Source organism: Myripristis murdjan, chromosome 16, assembly GCF_902150065.1.
Source record: "Myripristis murdjan chromosome 16, fMyrMur1.1, whole genome shotgun sequence".
Classification (NCBI taxonomy): Eukaryota; Metazoa; Chordata; class Actinopteri; order Holocentriformes; family Holocentridae; genus Myripristis; species Myripristis murdjan.
Window position 1 is genome coordinate 32,090,774 of NC_043995.1, and position 14,230 is coordinate 32,105,003.

At 41.0% G+C, this 14,230-nt stretch overlaps 1 protein-coding gene across 3 annotated transcripts in view; it reads left to right on the forward strand.

Moving 5' to 3' along the window:
- Positions 1–2,415: 2,415 nt before the first annotated feature.
- Positions 2,416–14,230, forward strand: part of LOC115373573 (N-acetylglucosamine-1-phosphodiester alpha-N-acetylglucosaminidase-like) — a 39,046-nt gene continuing 27,231 nt past the window's right edge. Inside the window, exons 1-4 of one of the 3 annotated variants that reach the window (XM_030072048.1) lie at positions 2,416–2,568; positions 5,461–5,666; positions 6,563–6,830; positions 13,111–13,250. In XM_030072048.1, the coding sequence (XP_029927908.1) occupies positions 2,486–2,568; positions 5,461–5,666; positions 6,563–6,830; positions 13,111–13,250 (697 nt within the window). In that variant the 5' untranslated portion in view covers positions 2,416–2,485. Of the gene's footprint in view, positions 2,569–2,602; positions 2,726–5,460; positions 5,667–6,562; positions 6,831–13,110; positions 13,251–14,230 lie in introns of those variants that run through there. The other 2 variants (XM_030072049.1, XM_030072050.1) reach the window with 2 other exon arrangements.

Genomic DNA, 14,230 nt, shown 5'->3' on the forward strand with positions numbered 1-14,230 from the left:
ATACACAGATAATGTTATGATAATCAAATATTGTTCAGCCGTATTTCAAACCCAAATGCTTTATTTATTTATTTATTTTATAAATTTGTGTAAAATCAAACCATAAATTTGTTTTTTGAGTGAAAAATAGTGGTTATTCACCAAATCTCTGTTTATCTGATTGCATAACTGAAGTTTGGGTGAATCACTGCAAACTTCTTTATTTTAACTCTTTTTTCTTTCGTTTTTTTTTTTTTTTTTTTTTTTTTTTTTTTTAAATAAATGCACAAAACCGGACTTGTTTAGGCATGTTTGATAATGCTTGAAATCTTATCTGTTTGTCATGATGGGAAACTCAATAAATAAAGGCCCAACAGATTTCTACTTTCAGCTCCGAGTTACATTTAAATAGGTTTTGAATGTTTAGATAGATAGATAGATAGATAGATAGACAGATAGATAGATAGATAGATAGACTGTATTGATCCCAACCAGGGAAATTCTGCAGCTGCTGCAACAGGCTGCCACCTCGTGCGGCGCCAATGCGCCAATCAATCAATTAAGATCCTTCAAGAGTCACACAAAGTCATAAAAAACAAAATCTGCTGACTGAAAACACGATTTTCCCATAAAATGTCTCAGATCTTATATTCCCACATCCTCTCACACATCAGATTTACTGTGAAATGACTTTAAAACAGATGAGCTGTGAGGAGTCATGAGGCGCGGTCATATGACAGAAGCCACCGTGTCAAGCTGCCTCTGTTTAGGCACATGACCGGAAGTTACAATGTTGCCTTCAGAATTAAGTGTGAAATACATGGATATTTGCAAATATGAGGCTTTGCATGACTGACTTTGATTTAAAAAAAAAAAAAAGACATTTTGAAGGAAATGTTGAGTCATATGTATTTTGTTATAATACACTTTAGATTCCTCCCCTTTCTTTACTTTCACTTAAAAAATAATTCCTGACGTCCTAATTTTCATTTTCAATGAAAAACCTATTGCAGTGATGGTGATGTGATTTTTTTTGCTGGTGTCTCTACTAAGCAAATGTGATTTCTCACATCTGCAGGCCAGGAAATCTCTGTAGCACCACAATACTTACAGCTTATTTTTGTCATACATTTCACATTTATTTAAAAAAAAAAAAAAAAATCACTGCTGTTCCTACGATTTGGACATTGGTCATACTGCAGTTTTGATAATATTTCAATTAACTGTTCAGCCCTGCATGACAGTCAGTTTGATTAAGGTATCAGTTCATCTCAGTATGCCACTATATGTGTGTACATTAGGCCTATATAAAGGCTGTCTATATCTGTCTGTCTATCAATCAATCTATCTATCTATCTATCTATCTATCTATCTATCTATCTATTATGGGTACAAAAATGAACTGTAAAAAAATGAACCATTCAACACACAACACACCGTACAAAGTGCAGTCTCACACACACATCCACTGTACATGAGAGCCATCTAACCTGAAAAATACTGAAAATATGTTTATGTTTGTTTTAAATGGTCTACATAGACTTTGACCATTGAAAGAGTATTTGCTGAATTCATCTTGTTCTCCCAGATCTCTTCATGAAAAAACATTGCAAATTAGACGAAATACAGAGAATATTGGAAACGGTAGTATTTTTTTAAGATAAGATAAGATAAGATATTCCTTTATTAGTCCCACAGTTGGGAAATTTCAAGCATTACAGCAGCAAAGTGGATAGCAAAATATGAAGCATAATTTACATTATAAACAGTAGCCTATAAACAGATAATAAATAGCAAAAAGCAACATAAACACTATAAACAAGGAATATAGGGAAAAAAATAGAAATATGAACAATTTAAACAACAGAAGAAAATAACTAAACCTGTGGAACAACCCGCTCTGACAGAGGTTCAGAGTTAGCGTGAAACCATGAGACCAAGTGACAGAACCCGACGCCCGGTACTGGGATTCAGGAATTGCTTTCTCCTTGATGTACAAAACCATAGACATAATATATTATATTATGTCGTATATTATGTCTATGGTACAAAACAATATACAAAAAAAAAATATAGACTGAACCCATACCTGTCAACATTTGAGTAGTAAAATCCGGGAGATTTTTGTGGCACGGAACGGAGCGATCACACCAGTCTGACTCAGACTGGGAATGGGCGGCTCGCCCCGGGGTATTATTATTATTTTTAATAAATGCAGGTTAAATACGGGAAATTTACGGGAAAATACTAATGCGGGAGGGGGCCGGGAAAGGAGGGTAAAATACGGGAAAATCCCGGCCAAAACGGGATACTTAACAGGTACTGAACCGTTACACACCTATCTATCGGCCTGTCCATCTCATAGGCTGGCGGGGTTTTACTTTGAAAGGCCAGCCGGAAGCGGAGCGCCCGGTGCGGGGCAGCTTGGCGGTGCGGGGCGCTGCGGGGGGGCGGGGAGTGTGGCGGCCCCTCACTTGTGGTCTGGCTCCGTGGTGACCGTCCTCTTATGGCAGCTCCGTCGGGGAAACGCCAGCTTGTGTGGGTCGTGCTGCGGCTCTGGGTCTGGCTGTCGGACGCCGGAAACAGCCGGTAGGGACGAGCTCTTTAATTTAGTGTTTATTGTCGGCTAACGGCGGCTAACCCAGCTAGCCGCCAGGCGCCAGGCGAACTCTGCTAGCTAACTGTTTGGAGAAGTCCGCTTCCTGAACAGTCACGGGGTGGATTCAGCACGAAACAAGACAGTAATGTGTGGTATTTTTTATTAGTTTATCAGTGTTTTAGTGTCTGTCCCAGTGTCTAGTGTCAGCGCTGCGGTTCATGCTAACTTTCCAGCTGTTCCTACATTCACATCCTTATCAGGCGGGTCAGAGTCCGCCGGCTGGCTGAGCTCCTCCTCACCTGAACACCAGCCGCTTCCGTCCGTAAACTGAGTTTTTATGGAGGTAAAAACATCAAATCACACCGAGTACAGGCTCGTCTCAGCCCTGTCAGCCCTGTGTGTGAGCCTGTAGCCGTCCCGTCCTGCTCGACGGTCTCACTTTCACAATCTGAACAGGAACTGCTGTGTGCTGAGAGGCGCTGCTGCAGTGACGCGCTGCGGCCACACCGGGGCGCTGTGGAGGCGTGGAGCAGCCGGTGTTTACAGTCTGATCCGCTGTGTGTGTGTGTGTGTGTGTGTGTGTGTGTGTGTGTGTGTGTGAGAGAGAGAGAGAGAGAGAGAGAGATCATATCATCATTCACCAATGTAAAGCCAGTTTAGGCTGTTTTGACTGCAACCAAAGTGTTGGCTTTTCCAAGGAATCCTTTTTTTTTTTTTTTTTTTTTTTTTCCCCAAGAAAATATAATAGGGTAGCAGGAAAAAATAACAGTTCTGCCGTATGTGCAGGACACAGAGAGGATCGAAATACTGTTTGTGTCGGTGGAGGCATACAAACACGATACAGATCAGTTTGAAAACACTGCAATAAAAAGAAATACTAAAAAAGTACTAATAATTTAAATGTTTTTAATATAACCCTCTAAAGCCATTTGTATCATATGATACACATTTTCAATTCCGTTTTTTCGTTTTCAGTTTAATCAATACTTGACCACACACACATTGAGCCAGGCGTGTGAGTTCAGATGCTGGGTGACATGGACAAAATCAAATATCATGATGTCTTAGACCAAATCCTTTGGTATCGGTACTGTGTTGAAATTGAAACGATGACTACTGGTGCTTTCACAAAATATTTAATACATATATATATTTTTTTTCAATAGTAAGTTTTTCTTTGCTGTGATGCAGCCTTTAAAACCATGAAAACACATCATTAATGCCATATCTCGATATTACAATACCCTAAATCCCAGATGATATTGAGTTTCATGTCAGGATATTGAATAGATATCGGTATATGCGATATATGTCTTCTTGTCACATCACTCGTTACTCCTGATCAAGGTGGTAAAATGTTTCTGTACCACATTTTGTGAAATCAGGATACAGTAGAAACAGAGATAGAGCAGGGAGTGTGTGTGTGTGTGTGTATGTGTTTTTTTTGTTTTTTTTTCCTGGCTAAATGCGGCCTGTGAGAAACCGCAGCCCTGATCGGTGGAAAACACATTCCTTCCCGTGATGCAACACAGATTTGACTGAGTGACCTACAGTGGGTGTGTTGAAACGCAGCCTATTACACCGAGCCAGAGCAGCAAGCCCGACCTTGCACCGGAGTTATTTATCCACCCAAACGCTGAAAACATTTTGGATTTCTGGAACGCCCTCAGCAGCTAGAAATCAAGTTTTTTTTTAATGCTCTTTCAGTGCAGTGGAAAAGTGTTTTTTCTTACTTTTTGGAGTGTGAACCAGCCAAGTGTTTGGTGTCTCGCTCTGCTTCAGGATTGTTGGACACACCAGGTCTTGTGGGAATCAAACTTGCAACCTTTCAGCCACGAGACCCTCTGTCTGTGCTGTGGGCCCCTGCTGTCCCGGTGTTATCTGTTTACAACAGATAAACACGGAGGAACTGAGAAGAATGCATGTTAAATGATAAACCACTCAGGAATGTATTTTCAGTGACAAACACACACACCAGCATTTGATTTTGTGTTTATTAGTGCTGGTACCGATGATTATTTTCAATGTTTAATCAGTCAGCCTTTTGTATTTAAGTGTATAAAGTGTTAAAAACAAAACCAGGGTGTGATGGGAAGTGATCAGTTCCCAGTTAGTCTGACAAGCAGCCAAAAAAACAAAAGTATAAGGATAATTTCATAATGAAACAAACAGAGTCTCAGTCTCAGTGAAGCCAGCGGTTCATAGTTTTCCTCGAGAAAATACTTGAGCAATTTATTACCAAAATTATGATCAATTTTATGTCAGTCTGATAGATTAATTGACTTAATATTTTAACCGTAGATAGAAACTGGTTTGCAGCATCGTCACAAAGGCATTTCATGACCTCATCGCAGAGGCCCCAATAGACAATCAATAGTTAATTAATTATACACATCACCTGTTTAAAAACTTAACTCTGTATCTTCTTTTAAATCACTCCTCAAGACTTACTTTCCCCAGAAGGATTTCTTAAGGCAATCTGTTGTTTCTTATCCATCTTTTACTGCTAATGTTTTTTTTTTTTATTGCACGCTTTGTTTCACCTGGTCCTTTATTCTACATCTTATTCAGATTTTTTTTTATGCTCTTATTGTGAAGGTGTGTATCAGAAATGCTCTTTGTAACTACATTTTGAAAAGTCTTACACAAGTTTGTGATTATTTTTATTATTTATAATATCGTCATCCAGACGGCAGCAGTTCATATGAGGAGGTGAGAGGATGCCTGTTGTTTTGGAGGCTATTCGTGGTGCTGTGGCCCCTAACAGTTTGCTGGCTGTTGTTACCGGCTGTTTCTGCGTCTCCGTGCTGTTTCCATCAGTGTGTCCTGAGCCGCTGTGTGACAAAACCTTTCTGTGTCATCTTGACCTTTTCCTTATGCAGAGCCTCTGTGAGCGACGACCTCCTGCTGCCGTACGCCAGCGGCCACGGCCCCTCCCACTCCCACCGCCACGTCCGGGACTGCCAGCCCGTCGTCCACGGCAACGTCACCCATGAGACCTGGCCCGCCAGCAACCACACGGGGCTGCCGGCGGCCGAGTCCTCGGTGTTTGTGTGGGACGTCGCGGGCGGCTCCAGAAAGGTGTACGGTCAGTGATGCAGCTGGAAACAACACACACACACAAAGTCAATTTAGAAGTCACAGACATTAAAGGAAAGATCCGCTAAGTTTCAATCCCCAAAACTGAAACTGGATCTTGTTCTGATGAGTTTTGATGTGTCGATATCAGCTACAGGTTATTTCATCATTTTCAGATTCATTTATCATCAGACGACCTACAGGTTTTTAGCTATTTAAAATCTATTTTTTTTTTCTAATCTATTTTTGTGCAATTATTAAAGTGAACATCAGTATGCTGTATTGCTAGGGACCTTCAGAAATCAGATTTCGGATTTAAAGACATGTTTTTGGTCAGCATGCTAAACAAAATATCCCATCACGTCAAGGTGAAAGCACATTGACACATTTTTGCAGATTTATTGGAAATTAAATGCTGAATAATCTCATTCAAACGAGGACTCAGCTCGCTGACTGAACACTTTCAGGTCTTCTTGGATTTGGAACGGCATCCAGATTTTGGGATATTATCTCGTTGCATCTAATATCCAGATTTTCCCAAACTTGGTTGAGTTGAAATCAAAGCATCTATGTGTTGCTGATGAGTGTCATGTGTTTCTTCAGGTGTTGACTCACTCTTAAATTGTCACCACAAATGAGGTTAATAATACATGAAATATTTATGTTATGTTAAAACAGGTAAAAAATAAAACTTTAACATTAAGGGTTACTGTTTGTGAATCAGTGACAGCAAGTCCAGCTGTAATTGATTTTGAATTCAGGCTGTAACCATCACATGTAATAAGTCTAGAGGGTTCAATACACTCTGAATATGTTAATGTCCTGTGTATTTCTGTCTTTCAGTTGTTAGATTTTTGATGTTACTGGCGACTGTTAAATCGTCATCCTGTCCCCGTGTGTCCGCAGGTCACATGACGGTGGTCCACGACCCCCTGAGGACGGTGTCGGTGCTGGAGCCGGGCGGGCCGGGCGGCTGTGGGATGAACTACAGGGCTCTGGTGGAGGAGACGGCCCGGGCCGCCGGCTGCCTGTACGCCCAGAACGCCGGCTTCTTCAACACCAGGAGCGGAGGGTGTCTGGGCAACGTGGTGAGCGACGGCAGGGTGGTGAGGGACAGTGGGGGTGTGCAGAACGCCCAGTTTGGCATCAGGAGGGACGGCACGCTGGTGTTCGGGTAAGAGATTGAACCAGGGCTGCAGCTAACCAGCATTTCATTCTCTGTGAGTCTGTCAATTGTTTTTTTGACTGAGCAGTTTAACCCTCTGAACCCCAAGCAGTTTTTGGATGTTTTCTGCTCCCTTCACATTTTGGCTCACTGTGGGCTTGTTTTTCACTGCAACTACAAGTGCTGCACCTCTATGGAAACAGCACAGCTGTGGCTATCACCTGAAGCCATTCAAAAATGTCTTTCACACAGTATGAAAGAGTTATAGTGCCATAAATAGTAAAAAAATTAAAAAAGGCAAACTGATTTTTTTGATAATTTATTTTACAAAAATCGAGAAACATTGGCATAAATGTACAGAACATTTTTTCAGGTGCCCACAAGTGTCACTGATCCAGGAAAAAAAAGTAGGGCTTCACATGATTTATTTCCTGAAATATTAACATTTTTCCAACCTGTATAAACTTAGGCGTTTTTACTGTCTTGCGCCCTTCCATGTTACTACTGCTGCCTACACACTGAAATTCAGAGAATTTTTGTCACGCGACTGTTGGGCTCACCTGAATCAATCAAGATGTCTCAGATCCGCTGAAGACCGCAGAATTTTCTGTTTTTTGAATGATCTGGATTGAGTGAACGACTATTTTTTGGCGAATTGTTGAATGAAGCATGTATACTAAAATGATTCGAATGAAAAATCACTCTTTTAGGCTTATTTTCGTCCTTTTTTCTACCGCTAAACGAAAGTCGGACATGTTGCATTCCGACGAAAAAATAGGTTTTTAAAGCTTCCAGCTATGATAAACGATTGAATTTTGGCGATTTTTAAAAAAAATTCATGTCTTTCTATCCCGCCAGCGGGTTTGGGGTTCAGGGGGTTAATCTTTTAGCGTATAAAGAGTGAAAATTAATGATGGGAAGTTACCAGAGCCCAAAACGATTGTCCAAATGTCCTCCTTAGTCTGAAAAAAAAAAAAAAGTCTGGATTTTGTATTGTTTTTTTCTAGATTTAGATTAGATTAGATCTTTATGTTTATGGTCTAATCGATGCATGAACTAAATGCTTCAGCAACACTGTGAAAAATGCAGGAAGGTAAGATAATAGTGCAGATAAATTGAAAGGATTCCTCTGACATGAAACTTGAGTTGTTGGCCAGGGATTCTGCACAGTACCCATCTGAAATACCATTTCCTCTAAAAACTAACACAAACAAACAGCCACTGTTAGGTAGTCATGGCCATGGCCAAGCATGACAAAACAAAAGGAAAGTGGTGCATAAAACCAAGAAAGTCTGATGGTAAAAAAATCCCACGAAAGCAGCAGGAGCAGTTTCTAAGCAGCAGACAAATGTATTTTTGATACAGCACGGCCGGCCATTCGTCACCGGAGTAATTTATCAGCAGGGTCGCATTGTGTCTGTGAAAAATAAGACGTGTGGCTGAAACCCCATGTTGTATAAACACAAAGCGCTATCAGCCGTCTTCCTCCGCCTCCCTGCTCCTTTTGTCTCTGTTATGTCAACTCTGTTCACGTTTCTCTCTCACGCCACCGGCCTCCGCTCACGTTCCACTGGCAAGTTCAGCCACATTTTCTCTGGACTGACGGGATCTTTAAATCTCAAAACATCTCAAAGCATCAGGTGTTGAGTTCATGTCAGTCCAATGTGACTCACTGCAGGTAAAACCCAAGGGAGCTTCTTTTTAGGCTGCTTAAATTCACACAGCAGCGTAAATATATAGATTTGAAAATGACCTGCTGTCTGTTTACCAGTCTGTAAGCACAATATCTCAAGAAATGACAAACTCATTCGGCTGAAACTTGGTTGACACATAACACTTGTCCTCAGAAACAGCTGATTGCATTTTAGATCAGGTTTATAGATTTCTGCTGTCATAGTGTTTTTTTTTTGTTTGTTTTTTAGCCATAAGTTTTATGCTGTGTTCATGTGCTCGTGGTAAAGTCCGAGGTTTGACACTTCCAAATCGACCGTTGTGTTGCATTCAGGTGCTGTTTCGTCTGCAGATAAAGCCCGGAAAATAAGCCACATCAAATACAAAGTGTGTCGGGGACGGCAGGCTTGAGTTTAAAGGGATATTCAGTTTATACTAACACACACACACACACACACACACACACACATGCACACTGCCACCCGTCCCTCCCCATGAAGCTTACATGACATTACACTGCTCCCTGTGCTCAGGCATAGTAAGTCAAGGAAAACAGCACATGCACAAGTACACACACACACACACACACTACACACACATGTATTTTCAGGCAGGTCACTCTTGCATAACATCATGACGAGTAAATTGTGAAAAACAGCACTTACAGCCACGTGCACAAGCCTTCACATATATACACACATACCTACACATCCAGGGATAGGAGTACTTGTGTAATACCACGACATGCCCACCCCTTTACTCACCACACTCACTCACACACACACACACACATACACACACACAAAATATTTTATCTCTAATCCTCAGGGGGGGAAAAATCAGTTTTATTTATTTGTTTGTCACCTGAATTTAGGAATACCAGGAATTTTATATGAGGCAAGAGCATGTGACACTTAAAATTAAAAATGAATAACACTTTCAGTGCATCTCTCACTCACACACACACACACACACGCCAACCAGAGACTGAACCAGTTACAACCAGTTGTTGAGATAAACAGTCCTTTGTAGTTAATTGTGTGTCTTAAATTTGAATCAGACCCATTTAAAGAATGTAAAATATCAAGAAGATATCAGAGCTGTTGTAGGGAGAAAACCTCGTGGCTCCAGTAAGGTTGGGACGATCCCCTTATCTGTTGATTCTATACTGTCACGATACTTGGGTGCTGATTCAATATGTTTTGCGATTGGTACATATTGTGATTCTGCGATTTATGTTTTTTGAATCCTCCTCTAGTTTGTGTCTGTAAAGTTTGATGAGGCTGTGATTCTCCTAGAGGTCACTAGAGGTCATTTTCTCCAGCGACGTCCAGTTTGACAAAATGCTCTGCCTGCAGTGAAATGGCTGCTATGGGGGCCAACATCATCACACAGGAATCAAATCTGTTTCCTGCAGACGATACCTGCCAGATCGACTTTCTAGTCCAAATAGGAAAATAACAAGAAAAGAGACATTTAATTTTTTCCAAAAATAGGTAAAAAAAAAAAAATGGGTTGCTCTTTTTTAGCTTGTCATAATCTCCTTTGTTGGCGTTGCTAAAAGCATTACTGTGATATAAGGCTGAGCAATTATATCGATGCTGCGATATATATCGATATTTTGTTTCCACAGAAAGTATCGATTTTTCAGCCGTGAGTATCGATGCATTAAGCCCCATTCAAATCCCCCGTGTTCGTCTGGCGCTCTGCTCGCTGCCCATTTCGCCCGTTCGCGTTGCAGGAGAGCGACTAGGTCAGCCAGCCGCTAGTGTCCATGTAGAGCATTTCTAGCAAGTTACCCGTCTAGATCCTCTCTTCACACAGACGCAGACGTCTTTCTCTCCCTGTTTACGCATTCAGAGCTAAGAGATTCAGGAGAGAGGCGGCGAATATAAATCCAGCACCTTCAATCCATGTCAGTGAGCTACAGCAGCACACTGACATAGATTGTCTATTCAGAGAAGAGGTATCACTTCGGCTTATTTTTCAATCTATGTTATCACATGCATACCACTGCTCATTCATTGGTAGCTGAGTTGTTAGGTCTGTTTGATAAATAATTTACATTTTTAAAATAATAATAATAATAATTTAACATATTGTTATATTATTGGAGTCAAGCCAAACTAATTTTCTCATCACATCTTTGATTCATTTTGTCCAGCATTTGCAAACTGTAGACTCTCTGTCCAGTCAGAGCCATATATTGTGTAATTGATCGATGCTTTCAGTTTTCAGTTCAGTTAATTCAATCCAAGTTAATGGAACACTCACAAGATGTCACCAAAATCACTCTGTCCCTTTAAAATCTTTCAGAAAATGATGTAAGTGTATTGAATCGTATCAAATCATATCGAATCGTATTGTTGGCCGAATATCGTGAAATATATCGTATCGTGAGCTGAATATCGTGTATCGTATCGTGAGATTAGTGTATCGCTACAGCCCTACTGTGGTAGCTGTTTTGCTATGGAGGTGAATGGAGAGGTCTACACAGATCCAGTGTTGTGGATCAGCCTCACACCAGAGGACAGGCTTGCTCTGAGGAAATTTCCCACCGTGACTCAGGTGATGTTATAGGGTCAAAAATAACCCGGGAGATCAGTGGAGGCCGTGTTGAGTAACTGAATCCACTGTGTGTTGCTGGGTTTTCTGCCAGCGGATCAGCAGCAGCAGCAGCCGGAGCTGTCAGCAACCACGCTGGCAGGTGAACACACACCGAGAACACACACACACACACACACACACACACACACACACACACACAGTGATGAGATGAGGAGTAATCGCTTTGGTGAAATCTGAAGGTGTCAGGGCCCTGCAACCTCCTGCTGGGTCCATCACTGCATTTAAGTGTTTTTATGTCTCTGTATGTACAGTTTGGTGTGTGTGTGTGTGTGTGTGTGTGTGTGTGTGTGTGTGTGTGTGTGTGTGTGTGTGTGTGTGTGTGTGTGTGTTGTTTTGCAGCAAATTCCCCTGTAGGCACAATGAAGTTTAGATTTTTGAACAGCATAGATATGTTGATGCCGTCTTCCAAAATGAGATATTTTTTTTTAGTTTATTCAGAGTGATTATATGAACAGGTTCAGGTATAAGCATCCATTTATTTATTATTTTTATTTATTTATTTATTCTACTCTTTGCATTGCTCACACCACACTCCTCCTCTGTGTCTTTCTCCTCCTCTCACCTCATCACCCCGTCGTCTCTCAGAGCTCATAGAAAATTAATGGACTCACGCTGGCTAATTGGATGAGTCATTTGCGGTGAAGACTCGGTTTCTCTCTCTCACGTGTCGGGTCATATTCAAAAAGAGAGCATATTTGATAAAGTGATGCATCTCAAACTGATCGACAAGCGTAATTACAAACACAGTAGAAAGTACAAAAGTAAGTACAAAACACGGTGACAGTGTTGTGATTCAGAATTTCGTCTGTATACTCAGAGGTGATTAGTGAAGACGTTAAACTTGGATTTGGTCTGAGTGGTTAAATCTAAAATTAGTGGATTTTTTTAAACTTCACGTTGTTTTTTCAGGGCAGTTTCAGGAAACACAACAACTCCCAGTGTTCTTGTTTTGTGGAAAGTAAACAGCCCTTTTCTTGTTATTTTCAGATATAAACTGGACTGTATATCTGGCAGGGAGTTTGTTAGATTATTTTCACAAATTATTTAGTTATTATTTTATTCTGGGAGCTGTTTTGCTGTGGAAGTGAATGGAGAGATGCAAACCCAGTGTTGTGGATCAGCAGCTAATGAGGACATTTCACCGCCATGTGGACCCAGATCACAGCCAGGGAACCAGACAACACACACACACACACACACACACACACACACACACACACACACACTACACACACAAGTGCAGTTTCGCTTTAACGCATTGGATATGGGTCACAGTTTTAATAAGCTATTAAAGGCTGCATGACTTTCAAACACTGAAATAATGCAATATATGGTGTATTTTCTGGTGCCTGGTCGTGTTTTTCATTCAGTTCAGTTTAAATCTAAGCTATGTTTATTTGGGAAACATACACATTGTCCTTATAAACTGAAAACAAAATCATGAACAATAAATATCGCACCTTTTTAATCAATGCAGTCATGATTATTTTTTGACAGTAAAGTGGCGCAGGAAGTAGGATCGCTCAGCTGCACTATCACTTCAGTTTGTGGGGTAACTCTTTGAAACAGCTGTGGCGATTAAAAATGTGCAGTAACATTAAAAAATTCAAATGCACCTAAAAACAATTATGAATGGACAAATATACAATAGAGGAGCTCAAAAAGTTGAAAAAAAGTGACTGTTTTTTCCGTTCTATTTGTGTTGTCTCCAGTATTTATGATATATATATTTACAGAGAGTTTTTGTTTTATTTTTTATTTTATTATTTATTTTTTAATTGAGTGATATGATATTCTAGGGAAGGGGCAGGACCAGATCCGCTTTTTTTCTCTTCCTTTTCAAACACATCAGGTGTGTTTTCAGCATGTCGACTGTTTGATGTTTTGTATAGTGAGATATTTTTTGTATCTTACATTTGGTTTGATCTATTTGTTGGATTTGTTCGAGGAAAATAAAGATGAAAAACGTCGTGTCGGTGCCGTCTCCCAGGTATCTGTCGGAGGACGACGTGCAGGACAAGACCAACCCGTTCGTCCAGCTGGTGAGCGGCGTGGTGTGGCTGCTGAGGGACGGCCAGGTCTACATCAACGAGAGCATCGAGGCCGAGTGTGACAAGACCCAGGAGACAGGTACATCCACACGCACACACACACACACACACACACACACACACACAAACACACAGAGTTGTACATAGGGATATGAATCACCAGAAGCCCCACGATACGATATTATCATGATGCTTGAGTCACAATATGATAGTTTTGCATATATTGCATATAATATGAACATTTTGCAATATGTGGACTATTGTGCTAACATGTATTGGAATAAATTGCAATTTATTACCTTTTTTCAACTGCAAATTATCGTTATGTTCCCAAGTGAAAACTTTTATGTAATAAGATCAAGTTTTGCATTCTGTTCATCTCACTGCAGTTATTTTTATTGTAGCACAACAGGACAAACTGATCCATTCTGTCATAAACAACTGTCAGAAATTTTGTATTGATCCGTGCAGACTGGGGCCTAAACAGTCTTGGAGCTGCATCAGTTGGCTTTGACTGGAAAGCTGAGAGTCTTGTGGATTCAATGAGCCACATTTGATTCCTGTGTGATGATGTTGGCCCCCATAGCAGCCGTTTCACTGCAGGCAGAGACTTTTGTCAAACTGGACGTCGAAAATGACCTCTAGGAGAATCACAGCCTCATCAAACTTTACAGACACAAACCGGAGGATTTCAGAAAACTAAAGTCCTAATATCAAACTGCAAGACTTAAGAATCGCAATACATATTGAATCCGACCCAAGTATTGTGATAGTATGGAATTGGGAGATAAACATATCGTCCCAGACGTATTGGGATTGACTGTCTCTCAGGACCTGAAGTGGGAGAATAAAGACGGCGCAGCAGAGGATGTTGCTCCTCCACCAGCTGAGGAAGTTCAAGCTGCTGCAGGAGCTGATGATTTGCTTTCACTCAGCCGTCATCCCGTGCTCTGTCTGTCCCTGTGTCTCCTCTGCACCTCTGTCCCTGTCTGGTTTGGCTCAGCCACCAAGCAGGACAGCAGCAGGCCGCCACAGATTATCAGCCCACCTGCCCACTCT